This window comes from Euprymna scolopes, chromosome 24, assembly GCF_053919585.1.
Source record: "Euprymna scolopes isolate OS-2025 chromosome 24, ASM5391958v1, whole genome shotgun sequence".
NCBI lineage: Eukaryota > Metazoa > Mollusca > Cephalopoda > Sepiida > Sepiolidae > Euprymna > Euprymna scolopes.
The window spans coordinates 82,737,226-82,762,057 of NC_136505.1; the positions used below are offsets into that span (position 1 = coordinate 82,737,226).

General features: G+C 33.5%; 1 protein-coding gene across 2 annotated transcripts in view; it reads left to right on the forward strand.

The window, feature by feature from the left end:
• LOC145246808 (glyoxylate/hydroxypyruvate reductase A-like) overlaps nt 1-24,832 on the forward strand; it is a 51,648-nt gene that overhangs the window by 21,764 nt on the left and 5,052 nt on the right. For both annotated transcript variants that reach the window (XM_080108626.1, XM_080108625.1), the window contains 6 exons: nt 2,253-2,392; nt 4,686-4,762; nt 6,954-7,053; nt 10,268-10,388; nt 11,534-11,601; nt 20,537-20,666. In XM_080108626.1, the coding sequence (XP_079964752.1) occupies nt 2,253-2,392; nt 4,686-4,762; nt 6,954-7,053; nt 10,268-10,388; nt 11,534-11,601; nt 20,537-20,666 (636 nt within the window). The remainder of the gene's footprint in view (nt 1-2,252; nt 2,393-4,685; nt 4,763-6,953; nt 7,054-10,267; nt 10,389-11,533; nt 11,602-20,536; nt 20,667-24,832) is intronic.

The following is a 24,832-nucleotide window of genomic DNA, read 5'->3' on the forward strand; positions in this document are numbered from 1 at the left end:
TTTTGATTCTATGGTTATGTGAATGATGTATTTTGATTTTATGGTTATGTGAATGATGAATTTTGATTCTATAGTTATGTGAATGATGTATTTTGATTCTATGGTTATGTGAATGATGTATTTTGATTCAATGGTTATGTGAATGATGTATTTTGATTCTATGGTTATGTGAATGATGTATTTTGATTCTATGGCTATGTGAATGATGTATTTTGATTCTATGGTTATGTGAATGATGTATTTTGATTTTATGGTTATGTGAATGATGAATTTTGATTCTATAGTTATGTGAATGATGTATTTTGATTCTATGGTTATGTGAATGATGTATTTTGATTCTATGGTTATGTGAATGATGTATTTTGATTCTATGGTTATGTGAATGATGTATTTTGATTCTATGGTTATGTGAATGATGTATTTTGATTTTATGGTTATGTGAATGATGTATTTTGATTCTATGGTTATGTGAATGATGTATTTTGATTCTATGGTTATGTGAATGATGTATTTTGATTCTATGGTTATGTGAATGATGTATTTTGATTCTATGGTTATGTGAATGATGTATTTTGATTCTATGGTTATGTGAATGATGTATTTTGATTTTATGGTTATGTGAATGATGTATTTTGATTTTATGGTTATGTGAATGATGAATTTTGATTCTATAGTTATGTGAATGATGTATTTTGATTCTATGGTTATGTGAATGATGTATTTTGATTCTATGGTTATGTGAATGATGTATTTTGATTCTATGGTTATGTGAATGATGTATTTTGATTTTATGGTTATGTGAATGATGAATTTTGATTCTATAGTTATGTGAATGATGTATTTTGATTCTATGGTTATGTGAATGATGTATTTTGATTCTATGGTTATGTGAATGATGTATTTTGATTCTATGGTTATGTGAATGATGTATTTTGATTCTATGGTTATGTGAATGATGTATTTTGATTTTATGGTTATGTGAATGATGTATTTTGATTCTATGGTTATGTGAATGATGTATTTTGATTCTATGGTTATGTGAATGATGTATTTTGATTCTATGGTTATGTGAATGATGTATTTTGATTCTATGGTTATGTGAATGATGTATTTTGATTCTATGGTTATGTGAATGATGTATTTTGATTTACACATAAGAAGTTTAGTCTGTCTGAAATGGGAGTTGGCAAATGAAAGTCAAGAGAGATCGTCAACGAATCATGATGGCTCTAAGCAGAGGGTGTGGATGATGATTAAGATGTAAAACTGAAGACAACGTACCTTTTTCAATGAAGTGAAGTATCGGAAAATGAAGGTTGTAAATACAAGCAAGACTTCTGTTGTAAGTTTTTTCCAAGGATCCATCAACGCATGGTCAACCAGATGGAAGTTATGTTTCCCTATTTTCTAATGTACATGCCATAGAATTGTATCTGTCTTTTTATTGTTGTTATATGTGAACATGCACACATACACAAAAATAGACTGTTATAAATATATGCATAACTAGAGACGCTCACATAAAATAGATGAGATGTAAACAGTAAATAGCCTCGTTTATGCATACGTTATATACATATACAGTATATATACACTCAAACACCTTTATAAAAAAATCTTTGTGGTTAAATAAAATTTGTAAGAACAAAACCCATATTTGATTCTGAGCTGTCATTTTTTTTTCGTAAACATTAACACATGTTCCTTATAACAACAACAAAAAAATGTGTTACAATTTAATTTCTTTCAAAATATAATTTATCCATCTTGAAGATTTTTAAAATGGATACAATTTTCAGTAGTGAATCAAATGGCAGTAGCAGAGCTGTGGTTGAAAAAGATAGAAGGGAAGTTTTGATTTTTTTTATTAATTTCTCTTTCCCCTCCTTTTTTGTTGCCTTGAAGAGAGAAGAGGCGGAGGATGAGTATAGTTTGCTTTATCTATTGAATTAATAGCAACACCAAATCGTACTTGCTCTATCAGACAATTCCTTCATTCACCATTAGTAGAGACAGTCAGTGAGCTTGGAGTTCAACTTGAGCATAATTATTTTTACTCTGAGATTTCAAATTACAGTATTAATCAGATTGTTTTGTTTCACTTTAATTTTTTTTCTGTAATCTTCATTATTAACGGAAATTAGGACCTCGAGCAATTTTATTACAGGCTTCAATATTTAAGTTTTGTAGAATACATTTTCTAGTGATCATTGAGTGATATATATTTTACTTCAATATTTTTTTTTTTACAGCCTCTTCCAGAATTTATTTTAACAAGGAGTGGACAAGGCTTTGGCACTTTGATGGCAGAATATGTAGTTGGACAAATAATTGCAAATGAAAGATATTTTTATGCAATTAAAGAAGACCAAAAGGAAAAGAAATGGAAAAAGTGAGAATTGCTTTTCATTTAATAATTAAAACTTTTATAAATAAAAAGTGACGTCATAAATTATCTCTCTTGATTAAGATTTTGTTTTTTAACCCATTTTTGCCCCAAACAAGGTGTATTACCACTTAGATGTAAAGGACAGGGGACTATTGGGAGTTGAGCAGCACATTATCTTTAAACTTCTGCATTTTAGTACAGCCAGAGAAACATTAAATAAAAAGGGAATTCCAAAGTCTTGCAATCACAGGGAAGAAAATATTAGAGTAGCATCTCGGGACCTCAACAGTTAAGGGGTGGAATTTTGCTGCTTGCCAGGTTAGTCGGGAGTACATACATCGAAGAGGCACAAGTGCTATGAGTTTATCAAAGCATATTTCATTTTTAAATACTTGTAAAACACAATAACAGTAACATTGCAGCAATAGAACAGAGGTTGGAGCTCTTATATTTGAGACTCTGTTTTTGGACCCTGTCTATGAGTGAGAGACTAGTGGTAGATGCACTAGTTCAAATGTGACAACAATACGCAATGCATGTATGAATTGTGATTTTGTAAAATTTTTACTCTACCACACCTCCTTATACCTCTTCCTTCATCCCCCATCTCCTCGCCCTATCTTTCCTTCCTTTCCCATCCCTCTCACCTCCTCTCTCTATCCCTGGTCAAGAAAACAAAGCACATACTACACTTTGATTCTAACCTGAACACTAAGAAAGTGTATTCCAGTTCTACATCAAACTCTGATGGAAAAGAAAATCACTCTAAATGTTGATCGCCTGCTTTCACAACTAATTTTGTGGTACTCTTGCAAAATTTGACCCAGATCCTCGAGATTTTCCATCAATTATGGCTTGGGCTTGACCGGTAATCACTGGATTAAGCCAAGCATTGTTCAAATGTTGAAACGCTAAATTTACATTTTTTTTGTTTGTTTCGGTGATAGAAAGCATTTCACAACATAAGCAGTATGACATCAATTGCGCATAATGTTGCATCTGAGCTGAAGGTGAATGCGTAGTAGTTGTGTTACAAATGGTAACACTCAGCAGCAGCAATAGCAACAAATGGGAAGTGACAGTGATTAAATGGCTAACTACACGGACTGACAACCTGGGTGTGCCAAGTTAGAATTCAGTTCATTAGACAGAAACACTTTCACTTAGGAGTGTTGGTAACCTTCACAAATACAAACAAAAATCATCTGATTCGTTCGAAAGGAATGAATGATGCTCAACAACAATAGTAGCAACAAGTGCTATTAGCATTGTTTGAAATATTTGCTTGACTTTTAAGCTAGGCATGAATTGATGCAAATATTTAACTTCAATTCTGATTGGTCTAATTTAAAAAAAACTAATGAGAGTGCAGATAGGGTCAGAATTTATAAAAGGGCGTGCTCACCATTAATCTTCCTTTTTCAGTCACCAGAAAGCATAGCTGTCTTAAATGCTATCCTAATAAAGAGTCAGTTGTTTACAAACGTCAAACACACTATGTATAAGATGCATGGGAATTGCATACTATTTTCTTCACCATGCACAGCTGGCACAAGGGCAACCTCATGATTCATTCAATAATGAATTAGTTGAGTTTCACACTATTAAACTCAGGTATTAACTTAAAATTGAATTCTGTTATCACACTGCCAAGATAGTTTATGAAAAAATGCAACTTCAAACTTTCCAAAACATGTAAGCAAAATTCCAAGATCAGTCGTTGTTGTTGGCATCGACCCTTTCACAGTTTCATTCGTACTCTTCTTCCAATGCCGGACAACCTTAATGACAATTGGTATAATTGCTATGCAGATTACATCTCCCATGTATCTTGTGACTTCAAAGGTTTTTTTCATAAGAATTGCAACCTTGTAGAACTCTCTTCCTGCTGACTGTTTCTCCTAATCTCCTAACTTATAACATTGATCTTTTCAAGATTAAGGTCAATAAACATCTCCTATCTTTGCGATAATCATCTTTCATTCTTGTTAGCTCCTTACATCAAGTGGCTTCATGCCTTGTCTGGAGCAATTTTCATTAAAAAAAGTTAATTCTAAGCCTTTTATGACAGGGGTTCTGGGAGGGGAGTGTAGACTCTGCTCATTTACTAACTTCTGAATTTTCTTAACCAATCTCTACTATCCCCTTCTCGCTAAAACATGAAGCATAAAAATTCATAAAAATATTTTGAAATATGCACACTTAAAATTTTCACATTATGTTTTTTTTAATTGACAAGAAAATTTAATGAAATTTGATGCATTTTCTTTTCAACATTAAAAATTCTTTATTTCAGTAAGAAGAGGTTAATATATCGTCCCTTGTCAGAACTCAGCATTGGCATCCTTGGGGTCGGGCAGATTGGTTCTGAGGGTAAGTGTATGAATAATTATGATATTGTACTTAAAATACAAATCCATATTGATTTTAGTTTACAAAATGTAGTTTTGGCCATTAGAATTAAATATAATATTAAAATTAGAAGGCATGTAAAATAAAGTGCCTAATTTAATAAAAAAAAAAAATTTCAATTATAAATAAGGGTTCTTCTTCGTTATTGTAACAAAATTCGAAAATTGAAATATTGAATTTCAAGTGAAACCAATGGTTCCTACTGAATTGTCATGTCGCAGTCATGAAAATATTCCAAAATTACGAAAAACGATAAGGTAGAAAATTAATTAATGAAAAGTTTTCAAAGACAAATAGCGAAAATTAAGTTTTGCTTAATTGGTCAAGATTTTCAGTTTTCAGAAAAAATTTACGTCCCTTTTGTTACGATTCAATATTTTTTCGATTTGTATAATATAGAAGCACTAAAATAAGGTTTTAACTAACCCTTTGTTCCTTGCTGTTCCAAACTTCTGTGATATGAACTGAGATTGCTGAAGATTTTTAAGATTGTTGCTCTGCACACACTCTCATCGCTACATATATCATCACTAGTGTACATCCTCTGGTAAAAATGACTGAAAAAAAAAAATTATGCTTTACCAGTGTTCACACTAATATCAATTTTAAGTCAGAAATTAAATTTTTAATATAAAAATTATAATTTCTTATAATCTAAATAAAAAATCAAACACCTACCGATGATTTTTTTTTTTATTTAGAGTGAAGAATTTCTTTCCAAATTCGTTTCGGACATTTGTATGATTATTTGCTTTCTCACTTCCTCTTATCACTTAAAATGGTTTCATCTGGAGTCAAGAAAAAAACAGGGTTTTTACTTAACTTTGTATATTATATTTATAGATAAATAAATATGCATTTTCTTTATAGAGTAGTCAATAGTAAAACTGAGTTAATCTCTAAGTTTTTTTCCCTATATATTTTAAGCACACAAAATCTTTAGTTTTGTGATTGAGTTATGTTTGCAAAGTAAAATCCCTTTAAATTGTTTAAAGATTAATTTGTAATTTGCCCGCCCATCTCTCTATTACTCTTACCCTCTCCAACTCTGTTTTACCCCATCCCCGCCTTATTTTATACAGTTTCTATCATTCTCACTTCTGTCACTCTTTCTATCTCTGTTAATAAAACTAGCAATAAAACTAACAAAAATAGAAATAGTCCATTATTACTAATTAACTTATGGATTAAGAGACAGGAGATATAGTGAACAGAATGAATAATTTTTATTTTTATCTTTTTTTTTTTTTTTTTTTTTAACTGGTTTTGCAAATTCACTTTTTTCTAATTCAAACAAGCTCGGTGTGTGACCAGAAGGTCGTGTGTGTGTGTGTGTGTGTGTGTGTGTGTGTGTGTGTGTGTGTGTGTGTGTGTATAATATATATATATATATATTTAGTAGAAATGGTAATTAATAAAAACTGAAGAAAGTGCTCAATACTGTTGTAGAGCAAATATGTTTCTGTAAAAGTCTGAGGAAGCTACAGACGGCCAAAAAAACGGCCGGGTAGCTGAAACAATAATGTAACTTAACAGAAAGATATGGTAATAAAAAATAAAACGTGTGTGTATATATATATATATATATATATATATATATATATATATATATATAAACATATACACACACTTACAGGAAGACCGATATTGCTTGGGACTGAATGAAGATCACAACCACGTACCTTTTCACAATAATTCCATTGTTTCATTGTCCTCTCCAGAAAATTGTATACATATGATCCAAGTTTCATAAAAGCAGTATTTATTTGAAGTATTAATGGGGTTATACCTTAGAAATTCAGGAACACTTCCACTTTGTTCTCTGGTGAATTCTACATAAGAATACACTTTGAAAATTTATGTATGTTCTCCAACCTTTCTTTCTATAGGGAACACACAAGCACAGGCATTGAGTTTATATATACACTTACACTCTTGACAGGTATTTTGGGGGGAAGTTATCCTCGTAATTTCAAGTTTTAACACATCCTTAATTTCAATAAAGAAATGATTTTCCTTTATTTACTGGAGTGATAAATTGAATTAAAATAATTTGATGAAGACTTTATGAAATTTTACAAAATATGAAATTTTCTTTTTTGTTATTTTGATTTAAGCTAACAAAGTTTTCTTTTTTATAAAACTTGATTAGTTGCCAAAATGTGTAAATCTTTTGGAATGACCGTGTGGGGTCTGGTGCGGTCAAAGCCAGAGACAAGGTGTGCCACTTGCCCGTACATTGATCATTTTCGGTAAGAAACTTTTTGTGTCTCATTTTAATTCAGAGTCAAAATTATTAAATTATTTGAAAAATACACAATGATTTTCCAATTTAATAAATGATGTGCACTTTTTTACTGATTTTTGCATAATTTTTGTTGAAAATACAATTTTTAAGCACATTTTTTTTGATGATCAGTGTGCAAAAATGTAAAACAATGAAGATGGATGAGAACTCGGATGTGGAGTAAATTTGGATGGTGAATGTAACAAGGTTGTTCAGAAGTTTTGTTATGTTGGTGATACCATTGGAACACATGTGGGAGCAGGTGCTATTGTGATTGCAACAGTTACAAGTGAATAGAATAAGTTTACAGAACTTCTGTCATTACAAGCAAACGGAGCGTTAGCAATGTCGACTAAGGAAACGGAGCGTTAGCAATGTCGACTAAGGAAACGGAGCGTTAGCAATGTCGACTAAGGAAACGGAGCACTAGCAATGTCACCTAAGGAAACGGAGCACTAGCAATGTCACCTAAGGAAACGGAGCGCTAGCAATGTCGCCTAAGGAAACAGCGCTAGCGATGTCGCCTAAGGAAACGAAGCGCTAGCGATGTCGCCTAAGGAAATGGAGCGCTAGCAATGTCGCCTAAGGAAATGGAGCGCTAGCAATGTCGCCTAAGGAAATGGAGCGCTAGCAATGTCGCCTAAGGAAACGGAGAAACGGAGTGCTAGCAATATCGACCAAAGGAAGAGCCTACCAAGCATGTGTACACAGTGTGATAATATATAGTAGTGAAACTTGTGTGAATTGAGTGCATGGTCTTCCTCTGTCAACTGACCTTACTCCTTCGACTATTCTACATCTACTAACTTAAAAACTCTCATCCATTCTTTTCAACATTGAGGTATTATATATATATATATATATATATATATATATATATATATATATTATATGTTCTGCATCTCTCTATACTGTTTAGATTTTATTTTCCTCTGAGATCATCAGATTTAAGTTGTCTTTAAGACTTGCATTATACACCCATCATATTATTCTTATATCATCTTTCTCCATGCAATACCTGTCCCCAACGCTCAAAGGTCATATTTCACTTCCATACCTCATCACACACTGCATACACATGCCTGATAAACTCTTTCATTGCTCTACTGATTAGTAATATCAAAAGTTTCCTGAATTTACTCCATTCACCCCTTTCCATTCATAACTTTAAAAAAAAATATCTATACTTCTATAAATTTGATTTTTTTTTGTGTATTGATATTAAAAACACTTTTTTTCTATTTATTTAAAAAGAAAATACAACTTTGTTATATACGGGTCATGAAATTGCATTCATTGCAAAAGATCTAGCTAATTTGCATATAATTTTAAACATTCATTTAATTAATTCCCTATTAGTCTTTTCAATTTTCTTATGGGACGATCACCTTAAGTTAACTAATATGTGCAATTATATTCATGCAGATATTCTATGTGATTTATACTTGCATAATATTTGCGTAAAAAGGTTATAGTAAACACAAACCTCTTTCTATATATATGCATATATATTTTTTTTAATTTTGTCTACCAAACTCCTCTGTCAGTTTTTGGTCTACAGACATGAAACTTAATATAAAGGGTATTCAAACCCCATGTAAAAACTTTATATTTGGGTCTTAGCCGGGGAAAAATTGGTGCAAAAATGTGAAAATTTAAAAATGAAATTTGTCAGGTGAAGTCGAACGATAGCTTTATGAATATGCATGCATTACGTAATAGCTATTGGTTCATTTTTTAATTTTTAGCCTTACAGCAAATATGTCTTCATAGCTCAGCTCTCCAAAGGAAAAAGTAAATCATAAGCTAAACGTTTTGGTTTCAATTCTCGGTGGTGATGCACAAGTCTTCTTTTTTTTTTTTTTAACTTTTTAAATATTGGGTCCAATGTAATAATAAATACAAAATCTGCATTAATCAAAATATCCTATTTAAGCATATTTTACGACCAGACAATTCCGGGTGATCTGTTGGTTTCTATTAAATATAAATTTCAATTATACTTTTAATAATTAACAATTTTTTTTATTTTTACTTTATACACACAAATATTTTATACTATATAAATTCCTGTCCAAATTCAAACAAAAAGACAAAATGGATTTTAAAAAAAATCAGAACTGAATACTGTATTTGAGTGTTTTTAATATGTATAAGTTTTTTACTGATGGGCAGGATATTGTTTTGAATGAATATTGATTGAAGGAATTCTTTGTTTTTAATTTCAAGATGGATGCTCATCTGTTGATATTTAAAAAATGATAATAGTTCTTGTTGCTGTTTAATAGAATGATGTAAGATGTACATTAATACAAAACATTTCACAAAGTTGAAAATGTTCAGTTTTTTATAAAGCTTTCACATTCATTTAATCTGTTTTGATAAAAATGGAGGACCATTTGAAATATTAAAATTATAACACTGATAATTTCCATGTTTTCATATTTTCAAAAAAACATTTTCTTTTCATGTATTAAATGTGAATAAACGTATCATTTTTAGCTGTGAAACACACACACACACATATATATATAAAATGAACAGTTTGGAAAAAAGAACTCTAACATTTGCATTTGAAACCAGTTAGAACTAGTGACTTGATAATGCTGGATTTCTAAAGAAATCACAGTTGAAACATGCACGCATATCTGTGGCCAATGCTTGTATGAATAAAGAAAATTATACAATACACACATACACATATATTTTTGTAGTCATTTAAAGTTAGAACACAAAATAATATTAAATAATTTTTTCATTAAATGAATAAAATCGTTCATGAAAATTTTTTAAAGACTTTTGACGTCCTTTTCAAAAAGAAATTTTTTTTTGTGCTCTTTTCATTCTGTTGGTATTACTCGCAAGGAGTATTCCCCTAAATATATATAATTTTGGTTGACAAGTGTTGAAAAATAAAGTCTTAATCTAATGCGTTTTGTGTCATTGGTGCTTTTTTGAATGGAAAGGAATGGTTACATCATTCTAAATATTATTTTTGTAAAATTATTTCAAGAAGTAAGAATAATAAATATTATTATAAAGGATGTTTGAATAATCATAATAATGTTATAAAAAATGTATGACGTCAAAAGTCTCGGAAAAAATTATTTGCTGTTCTAACTTTAAATGAGTTTGTCATCTTGATTTCTCCTCATTTGTCCCTCTTGATTTTATTTTAGTTCAATAGATGGCCTTTCTCATTTGCTCACCAATTGTGATTATGTTTGCAACATTCTGCCAAGCACTTCATCCACTCGTGGTTTGCTCAATGGAAACCTTTTAGAAGCTTGTAAAGAAAAAGTGAGTGTGCAACTTATTTCAATATTCATTCATAAATGTTCTTATCATCGCTTGAGTAGAAAATTCTATAAATATCCACACATATTTATCAAGAAGAAATGACACTTTGCTAATTTTTTTGCTTTCTGACCAAAACAAATATCTGCTAACAGCTCGTAGCAGTAATTCGTCTTAGCAACATAAACAACTGTTTTGTTGAAAGTCGCTCAATTAGTTGTGACATTTGATCTTCATAGTCATGATTTTTCCTCTCTGTTCCAGTGGTTGCAATAGATCATCTGTTTCTTTTTATCAGTAGTAAATACAAGACTAAACTCTACATTTTAATACTTTTCTCTTTTTATTTACAAAGAACTTTCCAAAAGTAATGCCTCTTATTATTTATCTTATTCGAATGGATCAAAAGTTTTTTGAAAAGGAATTGCAAGTGCATTGTTATGATGACTGAATTGGTTGTTTTATCAAGATTAGCTACGCATGGATGAAGTCTTTAAATTAATTCTCTGAGTGTGTCAAGTGTTGCTAAAATTTAATGTCGGAAAGTAAAAATATGTAAAAAAAAGTGGATGTGGTAAAGACATTTCATTTAATTCTCTGAGCATGTGGTGTTTTGCTAAAATTCAGTGTTGACAATATCATACATGGAAAGTAAAATACAATTAAAAAAATTGTTAAGAAACAAACACATTTCATTTACTAATATATTGTCTACAATAAACTATAAAAACAATGAACAAGACAAGTAAGGCATAAAATTGCACACAAAAATATATTGTTGCCATACAATAAAAATGCACAAGTTATTGATGTAAAAGATAGACTTATGTTTTCTCCTGGCATTTTCTCTATGAGAGCTAGATCCACTCCAAGATGTCGGACCAGAAACGAAGGGAGGAATCTTATCTTAATTTTTGACTACATGTTGGTACAAGAGTTGTCATACGATCTTGCATTCACAATGAGATTTAAGGATTTACTCTCTCTCTCTTTTTTTTTTTTAATTTCACTAAGGTAAAGGTATCATAGTTCAGAAAATTATTTATTTTAAGGGGAGATAACTCTTGTCCTTACATTTAAAAAAATACAAAAAAAAAAACATCTGAATTTCAATTATTATCCAAGTTCTCAATTTCACTATTTTACAGAAATCAATTTTTATTAATGTCGGCAGAGGAGACATCATTGAAGAAAAGTTTTTGATAAACGCGTTGAAGTAAGTAATTAAAAAAATAAAAGCTTTTTTATTTATATATTTTCCTATTGGAACATGAATATTAAAAATAGTTTTTTTGATTCTCAGTATCAAAAATACTTACAACAAAAATGTATCTAATATAATGCATGCATGATTTAAGATAATGCTGATCTTCATATGCTCAAATGAGAAATCCACCTAAACAAAGCCAATTCGCTTCTTCCCTTGTGGCTTGCATTCGCAAATATGGATTTAAAAGTAATCTAAATGATATCCTAGCATTAAGTGAAACTAACCTACATGCTTCAGTTCTAACTGCTTTAATAAGCATTAGATACCTTCCCTTCTGCTATAAGTGCTAACCCGACAGCAGCAAAATCCCACTCCTTTACTGCTGAGGCCCCTAGATGCCGGAAGACTTCTACTCTAATAGTTCATGGTTCCCAGACTGTACTAACCTACAGAAATTTAAATGTACTGTGAAGAGACATCTTTGTTGCTTAACTCCCTATATAGCCCCTTGTTAGACGTGATCCCAAATAGTAAACCCAATCTACATTATGCTTTGTTTATGGTGAAAAAGAATTTTTTTAAATCATTCTCAATATAATTAAAGTTTACATGACAGTATTTTTTTTTAAATGACAATGTAAAAAACAGAACACCTATACGCAATTTTTTTCATCTACATGGTTTTGCATCAAAAAATTTAGATTGTTCTATGTTTCTTCTGAAAGTCAAAATTTAAACATTCAAGAAAGATAAGGATGTAGTCCATGCCGACCAAACATTTACTCACACATCTGCCTCTAATGTGAAGCAAGCAACAATCTCAAACCCAATCTCAAACAGAACCTCAATTTCAGAAGCAACTAACCTAAAAGTAAATTTACAATCTGTCACAAATGTAAGAAAATGACAGTTTTCAGAAACAAGTATAATTTTTTTTTTTTTGCTGAAGGAAATAAAAACTTTTCTTTTTTCAAAAATTGTGACAATCCCCAATTTTATAATGTTAAGCGAAATGAGTGGCCTAGAATTCTTATTTCAGGTATTATGAACCAGTAGTGATCTGTTTACACAGAGGCATGTTATTGTCATAATTTTTGGCATTCAAATAAAATTTTTGAAATATCTTACACATTTTCTAGTATTATCAACAAGAAAATGCTCATTTCATTGTCAAATTATATAAATTGGGAATCCCAGCTTAAATGCTATATAGGTAGTTTTTAGAAATAGACGTTATATAGGCATTTTGGGTTTCCCATCGTTGATTTAGCAGGATCAGAGAAGGTTAGATTTGACACCCATCAAACTAAGCCACCTTTTAATGACCGTCGGGTTAGATGCACCGAAAATTAAAGGTAACGGAAATTGTGGTCGTAGTCTTCCGGTCGATGACCACATCGTCAGAGAGTTGGTTTTGGACTGCAGAAAATGCAGAGGGGAGATTAGGGTCCCTCCACAACAACCAGGTTTCGACATGATAGGCTTGCCTTTAATAAAAGGATTGAAGCTTCAAATCCATCTTGTGTTATCGATGCATCTGCAACAGTAAGTACCACTACCCACGAGATGGAGACCAGCGACAAGAAGATATCATCCGCTGGACAAGGCAAGCAGGTATGTATGATTATGTATTTGCACGTAGACATCGAGATCTTTCAAGGCAAGAACTAAGAGCATACACACACCCATATATGTAAGAACCCATAGACTTTAAAAGTACCCTTAGAAGTAAAAGAAACAGTAAAAAGAAAACGATTAGCAAAGTAAACAACTAAATAAATAAATAAGGATGCAAAAACCATTTCGGAAAAAATGTGCTGTTGTTGAGCTATTTTACTGTAGCATTGATTTTGTGGAACCAGATTAAATTTTGTTTTCTATGATGTTATATATATATATACATATATATATATAGGGTGTCCCAAAAGAAGCTGACGGATTTTAAATTTGATTAACTTCCTCAATATTTAAGTTATGCTTACCAATTCGCATATGCAGGTAGATGAGCCTCTCCGTGATATTTTTTAGATATAGTAAGATATCATAGTCTACTTATTCTAATTTTATTTACACAATTTAATTTAGGGTATGTTTTTTACAATGTCTAATTTTATTTATGAAAACTGATGTTACTCAAATGTCCACCTGGTGCTACCAGATCAGGCTGCCCTGTGGCTTCCTGAGACAAAATGCACCTACATTGACGTTTTTTTTTGTTTTCTGATCTTTTTTGTAAAACTTAATTATGTTCTGCAAAACCAAAAGCAAAAGCAACAGCCCCTCTCCCTCCCCTTTTTATTTTATTTTTTCCTCCCTACTCCCGGTCCTGGATATGACCTTAAACTATATCCAATGGTGAGGTCCGGCTTACGGGCTTTGGGGAGTGTGGAGCCACCTCTTAATTGCCATTGTTCCCAGGTCCACCCTGACCCGGAGTGGTAGTACCTGTTAGGGTCCCAACTATGGGTTAAATAGAAACAGATTTTAAAAAGGAAAAGAAACAACAAAAAAAAAGAAGAAAACAAATATATTCTATTAAATTTTTTTTTTTTTTTTTTTTTGCCCTGTCGGTAGGGCATGAGAACAAACCGACTGCCCCCCTGCAGAGGGTAAAAATCCCTCAATGGGGCAACCAGTCAGCCGTGGGTTGCTACCCGTAATGTCTTAAGACGTGATCTTGGTGATTGAGCGAACCTAGACCAGGATACATAGAAGTTTAGGCACCGCAACACATTACTTTAGCCCTTACTTCGACTAAACGGGCGGTCAGAGAGGCCCGATCCGACCAATCGGTCAGTCACGCCAAGCCCCACCATATATTGCCCATTCCAAAAACTCACTACTAACACAACACATCCCCCCCTCTCCCACAAATAACCCTACTCCCTAATATATGATGGAAAGCGGTGGCTGAGGATCAATCGATTAGGTGTGAATATCGATGACGAGGCTGTAAACCCCTCAGGATTGCTACAGATCCCATAGCAATATCAAGAGAGAACAGATAATCATTATGATACCACCAAAGTCGGTTATATCATCATTGTATCCCTGTGGAGGCTGGGTGAATGGGTTTCCCCCCATGCTCTTCCCAAATAGGACTCCGAGATGGGTGGGGAACAAAGATGACGAAAAAAGAAAACAAAATATATGGCTTATTCCTCCCAAAAACCACCCAACCACCCAAAGAGAACCCACTCTGATGTCTCTGACATCAGTAGCTCTGAGGAAGAGACGATAAAACCAAGGAACTCAACATTCGTAGTAATAGAATCAATAGAGGAAATTCCTTTGAGCAAACTATCACCTTTTAAAATTGAAAGAAATCTTAAAACTTTAAAACCAAAGTCTATTAAAAAACAATTTAACGGCAGCCTACTAATAGAAACCCATAACGAAGAACAAACTAAAAAAATATTGAAACTAAAATTATTTGAAAACATCAAAGTCAAATGCTACAGACATCCAACCCTAAATACCTGCAAAGGAGTTGTGAAAAGCCACGAACTTGCACTTTGTCCCTTGGAGGAAATCAAGACAAACTTACAGAAACAGAATGTGTTAGATGTTCGTAGAGTCCAAATAAAAAAAAACAGTGAGAAAATCGATACCAACACATATATACTAACTTTTGATTCCCTCACGATACCCAAAGAAGTGAAAGTTGGATATATGAAAATAAATGTAGAAACTTATATTCCAAACCCCCTCCAATGCTTCAAGTGCCAGAAGTTTGGACACCATCAAGATCGGTGCACACGATTACCAGTGTGTGGAAGATGTGGAGAAAGCGGCCCACACATTGACTGCAGAAAAGATTTCAAGTGTGCCAACTGCCTTGGAAATCATGGCGCTGGCTCTAAATACTGTGAAATATGGAAAAGAGAAAAAGAAGTGACCAAACTAAAACATACAAAGAATATATCCTACCCAGAGGCCAGGAAAATCATTGAAACTAAAACATATGTAGATGCAACTAAAAAAACTACTCCAATCAACAATCAAAATGGTCATATACATGTAACGGATACAACGGACAAGAAAATTGATGTCTTAAGCAAACTAATAAAGGAAATGAAAGAACTATTAGAAGAAATGAGGAAAATGAATAGTGCAATGTCTGCAACCAATCCAAGGATAATATTAAGTAAAGACACTACTGAACCACAAAAAGAAACAAAACCACAAACCATTTCTACAAAAACAACCGAACAACCATCAAACACATCACAAGCCAGAAAAGAATCAAAAATCCCCCCGGACAAAACAAAAACAAAAGCAGGAAAAGAAAGATCCCGATCTACATTCCAAACAGGGACTCCGACAGAAAATAGATTTGAGGGATTGGAGTCGATGGAAGTTGAACACAATTCCAAATGATGAATAAAATATTACAATGGAATATCAGAGGGATAAAAGCAAACCAAAATGAACTCACATTATTAATAACAAATATGAGCCCAGCACTTGTCTGTTTGCAGGAGACCATTCTGAAAGAAAATAATACCATCAGCATAACACACTACACATCTTACAACTACATAAATAAAGATACGGACAGAGCTTCTGGAGGCACATCAATACTCGTGAAGAATGAAGTCTCTCAAAGACAAATAAATATAAACACAAACTTGCAAGCAATTGCAGTTTCAGTGACTCTACATAGAACTATAACACTTTGCTCAATCTACATCCCTCCAAAAGATACAATCAACGAAACTGAGATAACTCAATTAATAAAACAACTCTCTAAACCCTTTTTTCTACTAGGAGATCTCAACAGTCACAATGTAATATGGGGAAGTAAAGAAACAAATAAAAAAGGAAAAGAAATAGAAAACATAATAAATAAAAATAATCTATGCCTTCTTAATAATCAAAACTACACCTATATGTACCCAGCAACAGGTACTTTCACCGCCATTGACCTTACCTTATGTGATCCTTCCATATATATGGACTATGATTCGAAAGTACACAATGACACCTGTGGGAGTGATCATTTCCCAATCATCCTGGAAAGTCTAAGTACTAGTACTGAACAAAAAACACCCAAATGGAACCTACATAAAGCGGATTGGGAAGACTTCCAGGAACAGTGCAAAAACCAATTATCGAAAAGAAAGATGAAGATGACCATTTGAACTACTTCATTAAAACACTCACAAACATAGCAAATAATACCATACCGAAAACAACCAAAACCAACAATCACAACAAACCTTGGTTCACAAAAGAATGCAGAACAGCCATCAGAGCTCGACGAGCTGCCTTGAGAAAATTCGAAAAGTACCCAACAAGCGAAAATCTGGATTTCTTCAAAAACAACAGAGCAAAAGCCAGACGAATCATAAAGGAATCCAAAAGGACAACATGGAGAAATTATATATCCAAAATTAATGTGAATACAAGGCAAAAACAGTTTGGAACATGATGAGGAAAATAGAAGGAAAGTGTAGTAGTACACCAATATCCCACATCTCTAAAGACAACAAAATATACACCGATCAAAAAGACATTTCCAATAACCTGGCAGATAATTTATCAAAAGTTTCATCATGTGACAGACAAACAGAGAAATTCAAAAAGATTAGAGAAAAGGAAGAGAAGAAGAAAATTCTATTTAAATCACAAAATACCGAAAAATACAACCAAATTAAAAGAATCGCTAACCAAATCCCATGACACAGCTACAGGGCCCGATGAAATTCCATATGAAATCCTCAAAAAACTTCCAGAAACCTCAATGAAATACCTACTTGAAATTTTCAATATTATATGGTCCAGTGGAAATGTACCTGAGACCTGGAAAGAGGCCACAATAATACCAATCCCCAAATCTGAAAACTCAAACATCCAATCCCAATCAAGTAACGTCTCAGATCCATTGAATTTCAGGCCAATAGCTCTAACAAGCTTCATTTGTAAAACCATGGAAAGGATTATAAACAAAAGACTAATCTGGTTCCTGGAAACAGAGAATCTTATTACAGAATTTCAAACAGGATTCAGGAAAAACCGAAGTTCAATAGACCACATAGTCAGACTTGAAACCTTCATCAGAGAAGCCTTTGTAAGGAAGGAACATTTAACAGCAGTGTTTTTTGACATGGAAAAAGCCTACGATACTGTGTGGAAGTACGGTGTTACAAGGGATCTGAAGGCGCTTGGACTAAAAGGCAGAATGCCAATTTTTATTGAAAATTTTTTAAAAAATGGACGGTTCAGAATAAAGGTTGGCACAGCTCTCTCGGACTTGAAGGAACAAGAGAATGGAATACCTCAAGGGAGTATACTGTCAGTGACCCTGTTCAGTATCCGAATTAACAACATTGTAAAAAAACCTTAACCCTGGGGTAGATTGCTCCCTATATGTGGATGACTTCCTAATATGCTGTAGATCTAGATATATATCTATAATAGAAAGGAAGCTTCAATTGTGCTTAAACAAAGTAATGAGATGGACGGAAGAGAATGGATTTAGATTCTCCAAAAGAAAAACGAAATGCATGCATTTCTGCAAACTAAAGAACATGCATAATGATCCTGTCCTAACCATGGAAGGAACGCCCATACCCGTTACTGACCAGTACAAATTCTTAGGGATTTTATTTGACAAAAAGTTAACATTCATCCCACACATAAACTATCTGAAAAAAAAAATGTAACAAAGCTGTAAATCTTTTGAGAGTGGTAGCACATACCGATTGAGGTGCAGACAGGGAAACACTCCTTAAACTTTACAGAGCACTAGTCCGCTCAAAGCTAGACTACGGTTGTTTCATATATGGATCAACCCGAACATCATATATAAAAAGCCTAGACCCTATTCACCATACTGGCCTAAGATTGGCCCTAGGAGCATACAGAACCTCCCTCGTGAACAGTCTATACACGGAAGCACATGAACCCCCACTAGATCTAAGGCGAGAAAAGTTAGCCCTTCAATATTTACTCAAACTGAAGTCTTGCCCAAACAACCCTGCATACCAATGTACCTTCTATCCTAAACATGAAGAACTCTTCAACATGAGAGGAAAAACTATCAAAACTTTCGGGCTCCGAATGAAGGAAAGCATTGAAGAATCGAAAATTCCAATCTCCAGCATTCACAACTTCATACTACCTAAAACACCCCCATGGACCATGAAACAAGTAGAAATAAAACTAAACCTAAACAAAAAGTCCAAATCTACCACAAACCCTATTGAATACCACGACGCACTTCAACATTTAAAATTAGGATATTCAGACTATACCTTTATCTACACAGACGGGTCTAAAAGCAACAATCACACTGGATGTGCAGCAACGTACCATAAAACCACAATCAAGAGAAATCTTCAAAATGAAGCATCTATATTAACTGCAGAGACTATAGCTATCGATCTAGCACTCAACATAATTTCAGAGGAAACCACCAAAAACTTCATCATTCTCACAGATTCTTTATCAGTCCTATTATCCATACAAAATCAAAAACAAGAAAATCCACTAACAACAAAATTAATAGAAAAAATCAATATCCTTTCGACCACTAAAAACATTATTCTTGTCTGGATCCCCAGCCATGTGGGGATCAAAGGCAATGACAGGGCAGATACAGCTGCAAAAAAATCTTCTCACCTTCCAACTGACAATTTTAAGATTCCACATACTGATTTTAGACCCCAGATAAAAGCATATATACAGGAAAAATGGCAACTGCGGTGGAGTCAGCAAGAGGGCAGCAAATTATACTCAATCAAACCTAGACTTAAGGAACGATGTCCGGACATCAAGAGATCACGCCGAGAAGATGTAATACTGACTCGGCTGCGCATAGGGCATACCAACTTTATTCATTCTTATATACTAAATGGAGAATCGGCGCCAGAGTGCATCCCATGCCAGGAGACACTCACAGTAAAACATATCCTAGTTGGGGGTGATGACCTCGCCCCAACTAGAAAACTATATTATACAGAAAGCAATATGGAGGACCTTTTTGAAAAGGTCAACTCAACAAATATTCTAGCATACCTAAGGAAAGGAAATTTATATAAGAAAATTTAAGGAAATTTAAAGTCACCCAAATATACACATCCATGTATAAATACAACATTTAATTTCTTAGTTAGATTTTATAAAAAAAGGGAGGAAAGGCTGAAAAAGTCCCCCCCCCAACAAAAAATAGTTAAAAAAAAAAAAAAAAAAAAGGACTCCGGCATTAAATGACCACATAGGTTGATATGGCCCTAATTTCCTCTATATTGCTTTTAAGGGCATTTATTGTGGCTGGTTTGTTTGCATATACCCGCTCTTTGAGGTAACCCCAAAGGAAGAAATCTGCACATGTGAGATCTGGCGAGTGGGATGGCCAATTTATCTCACAGCCACGAGAAATTATTTGGTTGTGTATTTCAGCCTTTTTTCTGGATCGTTTGGTTGAAGCTCTTGCACCAATTGAATTTTATATGGAAATTTTCCCTCTTCATGAAGCATTCTGTGAAGAGCTGATCGAGAGACCCCAATTTGACTTGATATCCTTCTTACTGATGCAGATGGATCCTCAGCCACACTCTCTGCTAATCTCTGACGATTCTCATCACTTCTTGCCGTACAGGGTCTACCAGATTTAAGGGGGTCACATACAGACTCTTGCTCATGAAATCGAGCCATTTATTGCATTGGGAGTAGGGAATTTCTTGTGTTGAGAGTTTTGTTGAAATTCTGTTGGAGTTTCTGATATTGACTTATTCAACCGAAAATACGACTCTACGATATATATTCGTTCCTCTGTAGTGTAACGACTCATTATGACTTTGGAAAGGTTACTCTAGATGATCTGAAAAAATAAAAGAAAAATATAAAAAATTAACAAAGTTATGAATTTTTTTTTTTCACCATCAGCTTCTTTTGGGACACCCTATATATATATATAATCTTTTTCTTATTTTAGGTCAGATTGGCTGGGTGGAGCTATTGTGGATGTTTTTAACAAAGAACCCCTTGATGAAGAATCTGAATTGTGGAGTTTGCCCAACGTGACAATCACTCCACATGTGAGTGCGGTTAGCTTCAGCGAAAATGTAAGCAATATACAATGAAGTACACAATTTCATATTTAGAAACAATTTTGAAAAAATAATAAAAACATAAAAGTTAAAATAATAAAAAAATTTCTAAAGAAAGAGACAAGGCAGGGAGCACAATATAGAGTGACAGCCCTAAAATGGTAAAAATTCACAATTGTTTCCGCAATTCAACCATATTTAGTAAAAATAAACTTTGGTTTATGCTTGAATTGCACATCATGTTTTAGTCATGATTGTCCAATCGGCTTTATTTTATTTCACCCTGTATATAATTAGAAATATAAGATGGGCAGATAAACCGCAGGCCTAACAGGCAGTACATTCATATAGAAGAACATGTGGATATGAAGGATGAAGATGAGAGAGTAAATCGAAAGATAGAAGAAGGGAGAAAGACAAAAAAGATTTCAAATTCCTTTAAAAAAAAGTTCAGTACTACCGTGGGGAATAGATTAAAAAAGGAAACTTTTTTTTAATGCTTTTTAACTTTACTAGACAAAAGAGTATGTGTGTGGGGGGAAACCTGTAGAAAAAGAGACCATGTTATATTATTTTTAAAAAAAAATTTCTTTCATTTGTTTTTCTTTTAGCGAATTATGTTTTTGTTTTGTTTTTTTTCAACAGGATTTTATTTTTACAGTACCGTTTGTTTATTGAAATATTAACTGAATCAAACTGTTATAAAACTATCTAATGAAACGGATTTCATCTAAAAAAAAAAATAAGAAGAAAAAGAAAGTATCTTTGTATTCAAAAGTTGTCTCCCTTGACTATAAGATATTTTGAAGAGTTATGTCCCTTTTATTTCAGATTAGCCGACATTTTGAATGAATGAAAATGTCGCAAAGCGATTACAAATATTACGACCCCATTAAATATATAATTAAAGTTATTTGTTGATCTATAAGAAGCTTTTATTCCATTCATTCTTTATATTTACAAACACCACCACATCACTTCAACTAGTGACGAAAATCGAAAGCCGTAAAAAAGGAATTTCTAAACCAATATTCTAAATATATAAGTACGGACAAAAATGGCGGGAAATAATAGAGGGAAATATTTTTGAAAGCCGGTATATCAATTTTTTTGTAGGTTTCCGACTACTTTTTTTTCTTTTTTTTTTTGTATTTGAAAGTTAATTTCCAAAAGGAAAAAATATTTGTACACGTTGAAAAAAAAGTTATTTTCACGGTGACATTCGGAAACTGATAAATTCAGCTAAACTTGGAAGTTAAATAAATTCCTTATAAAAATCCTTTGAAAGATAAATATTAGTTTTCTGGGACTATTTCAAAGATAATTAGTAAAGTGCTAATATATTAAATAAATAAATAAAAACATCCTGTTTGTACAAAAAATAGCTTAATTAGCCCCCAAAAGTGAGAAATTCTTGCTTCACTCAACCAAAGCAAAAGGAAAGTCGTCTAAACAAAACAAACGGAAGCCCAAAATGTTAGAAAGGCTGTCTGAAAATGACGTCAGTTAATAAAAGGGAAGTAGGGAGTGCTGGTCCCCCCCTCCAGCCGTGCATCTGTACATTTCTATGGTGAACGTTTGTATCATTTTTACCATTTTTTAATTTAATTATTTTTCTGTGTTCCTGCTTTTAAATTAAAAAAAAAAAAATTTTTTTTCAAGATTCTATAAAAATTATGTGATGCCAAAAGTTCCACATTCATCAGTCATTAAACAAGGAAAATATTAGAATCTTACATATAAAAATTATGCAAAACATGTAATCTATAATATAAATCTTACCTGTCTGTTTAAATGTATGTATGTATGTATGTTTTTCGGGGTCAATGGCCAACTAGCACCATGTGTGTTTGTGTGTATGTATGTGTGTGTTGGAGTGGAGAGGGCTCCTGTAAGCCGTGGTGAAGGCAACCTTTCTAGGAGAAGCAAATCTCTGATTTAAAAAACCATAATGCGGGAGACCAGTACCCGCATTAAGCTGGTCTGCAGTTTAACTTGTTGCTGGCCATCTTGCTCTTGCTTGTTGCTGGATCTCAACATTTTGAACCAAGAGAGAGACTTAGCTGTCGTACAAAGCTAAGACTCTGTAACATCATCTGTGTATAGATACTTCCTCAGGCATTTGTCTATTAAAATAGTCCTGTGGCGATGGAAATCATTTTTTGGCTCATGGAATTTAAGTGTCTGAGGAAGTGGCACTCGTCTGACAAGATGTTGCAATCATCATGTATGTATGTATGTCTGCCTAAAACTTTCGACAGAGGCAACGAATTTGCACAAGATCAGTATCGGTTTGAAGCTCAACCCTTTGGATGACAAATATAAAAAATTGTGTAAAAAAATGAATTCTTTCACCCTCAACTGGACACTTTCTACAGGGAGGGAGTCCTTTTTTGCCGATATTTTCGAATTGACTAGTGTTAATTTAAACCTACGTCACTTCTGGTTTGGCAATGGGCGCAACAGCAAAGACGTCATTTTTTTTTTCACATTCTTTGTAAATCTTTTTTTTTTCTTTTTTTTACATAGGCATCACCACATCAAGGCCAAGAGGCAACTCGAGAATAAGGGTTAAAGAGTGTACAGTAGAAATTGGACAAATAGTAATCGTTAGTAATGGAAATTCAGTAAATTTGTTAACTTATATGGAACGGCTCATCAAAAACTTGTTTACGTTAGACTTGAAGACAACCATATTGTAGTCAGCTGGAAAGCAGGAAAACAGAAGACAATTCCATAGGGGTGCAGTTCTAAGAAAGAAGCTTTATTCATGGAATCTATGTTTAGGTTTAGGCACAGATAAAGAGTGGGGGAAATTATTGATAGTGTTTTCTGCTAGACGGGTGTTTCTTGTGAAAGTTTGGTAAGAGGGGGACCCAAGATTAGAGCTCAGCCGCGCACTTCCCATGAAAATAACGATAAAGCAGAGACTCACTTGCAACATTTCTTCTGTGAGAAAGGGATTGAAGGGAATAGAAAAGGACATCCCCTACGAGACTACAAAGTCTATTTTGAACACTATCAAGGCAGGATAAGTCCTTTCTATTCTAGCAACTCCTGCCCAAATGTGACAACAGTACTCCATCCTTGGACGTCCCTGGCTCTTATATAGATAGAGAATTGCAGTGAGATATCTACAGGATCGATAGAAGGATCCCACCATTTTTTCAGCGGCCTTGGCAACAGATTTAATGTATATAGTTCCATTTAAGATTAGGAGTAAAGGTCAAGCCAAGAAGCTTGTCAAAACATGAGGCCTCCCCAAGATGAGAACCATTCATTTCAATTGATGCCAGATGGGGATCAGAGCGTTGATGATGCAAAGATAGGAGCTTGGTTTTAGATGCATTAAAAGTAACCAGCCACCGCTTTCCCCATTGTACCACATCAGAGGAGAGAGAATCAGAGAGAACTTGGTCATTTACAGTCTTAGATGTGCTACCATAGATAGTAGTGTCATCAGCATAAATGTCTACGAATGATGTAAGGATGTGATTTGGGAGATCATTAATGTAGATCAGGAAGAGTGTTGGGCCTAGGATGGACCACTGAGGGACTCCAGCATTAATACTGAGAGCTTATTTCTGCCCATCAACCACTACTCTTATGAACCTATCAGAGAGAAATGATTTAATAATTGAGAAGACATTTCCAGCTATACCGTAGCTGGAGATATTATGAAGTAAACCTTTATGCCATACTCTGTCAAAAGTCTTTGATAGAGTATGTCAATTGCCCTAGAAAGGTAGCCTCTGTCGGGAGATTCACTAATCAGATATAACTATAAGCACATCTGCTGTAGATCTAGCAGAACGGCAACCATATTGTGTGTCACTAAGAAAATTATTTTTGCTGAGATGGTTGATTACTTTTCTATTTAACACAGATTCTAGCAACTTACTCATGACGCACAGGAGACTTATTGGCCTGTATTGAGAGGGAGATGAACGATCACCTGAATTCTTAAATACAGGGCTTACTGATGAGATTTTCCAGGGTGATGGGAAACTATTTCTCCTTAAGACAACGTTTAAACAGTTTTGTAAGTATGGGCGCTCGTTCTGGTTGAAGTTTTTTTAGTATTATAATTGGAATATCGTCAGGGCCGGTTGCTTTACTGGAATCAAGGTTTTAGATTAGCTTGGCAACTATCATGTACAGATATTTGTATATCACATAGC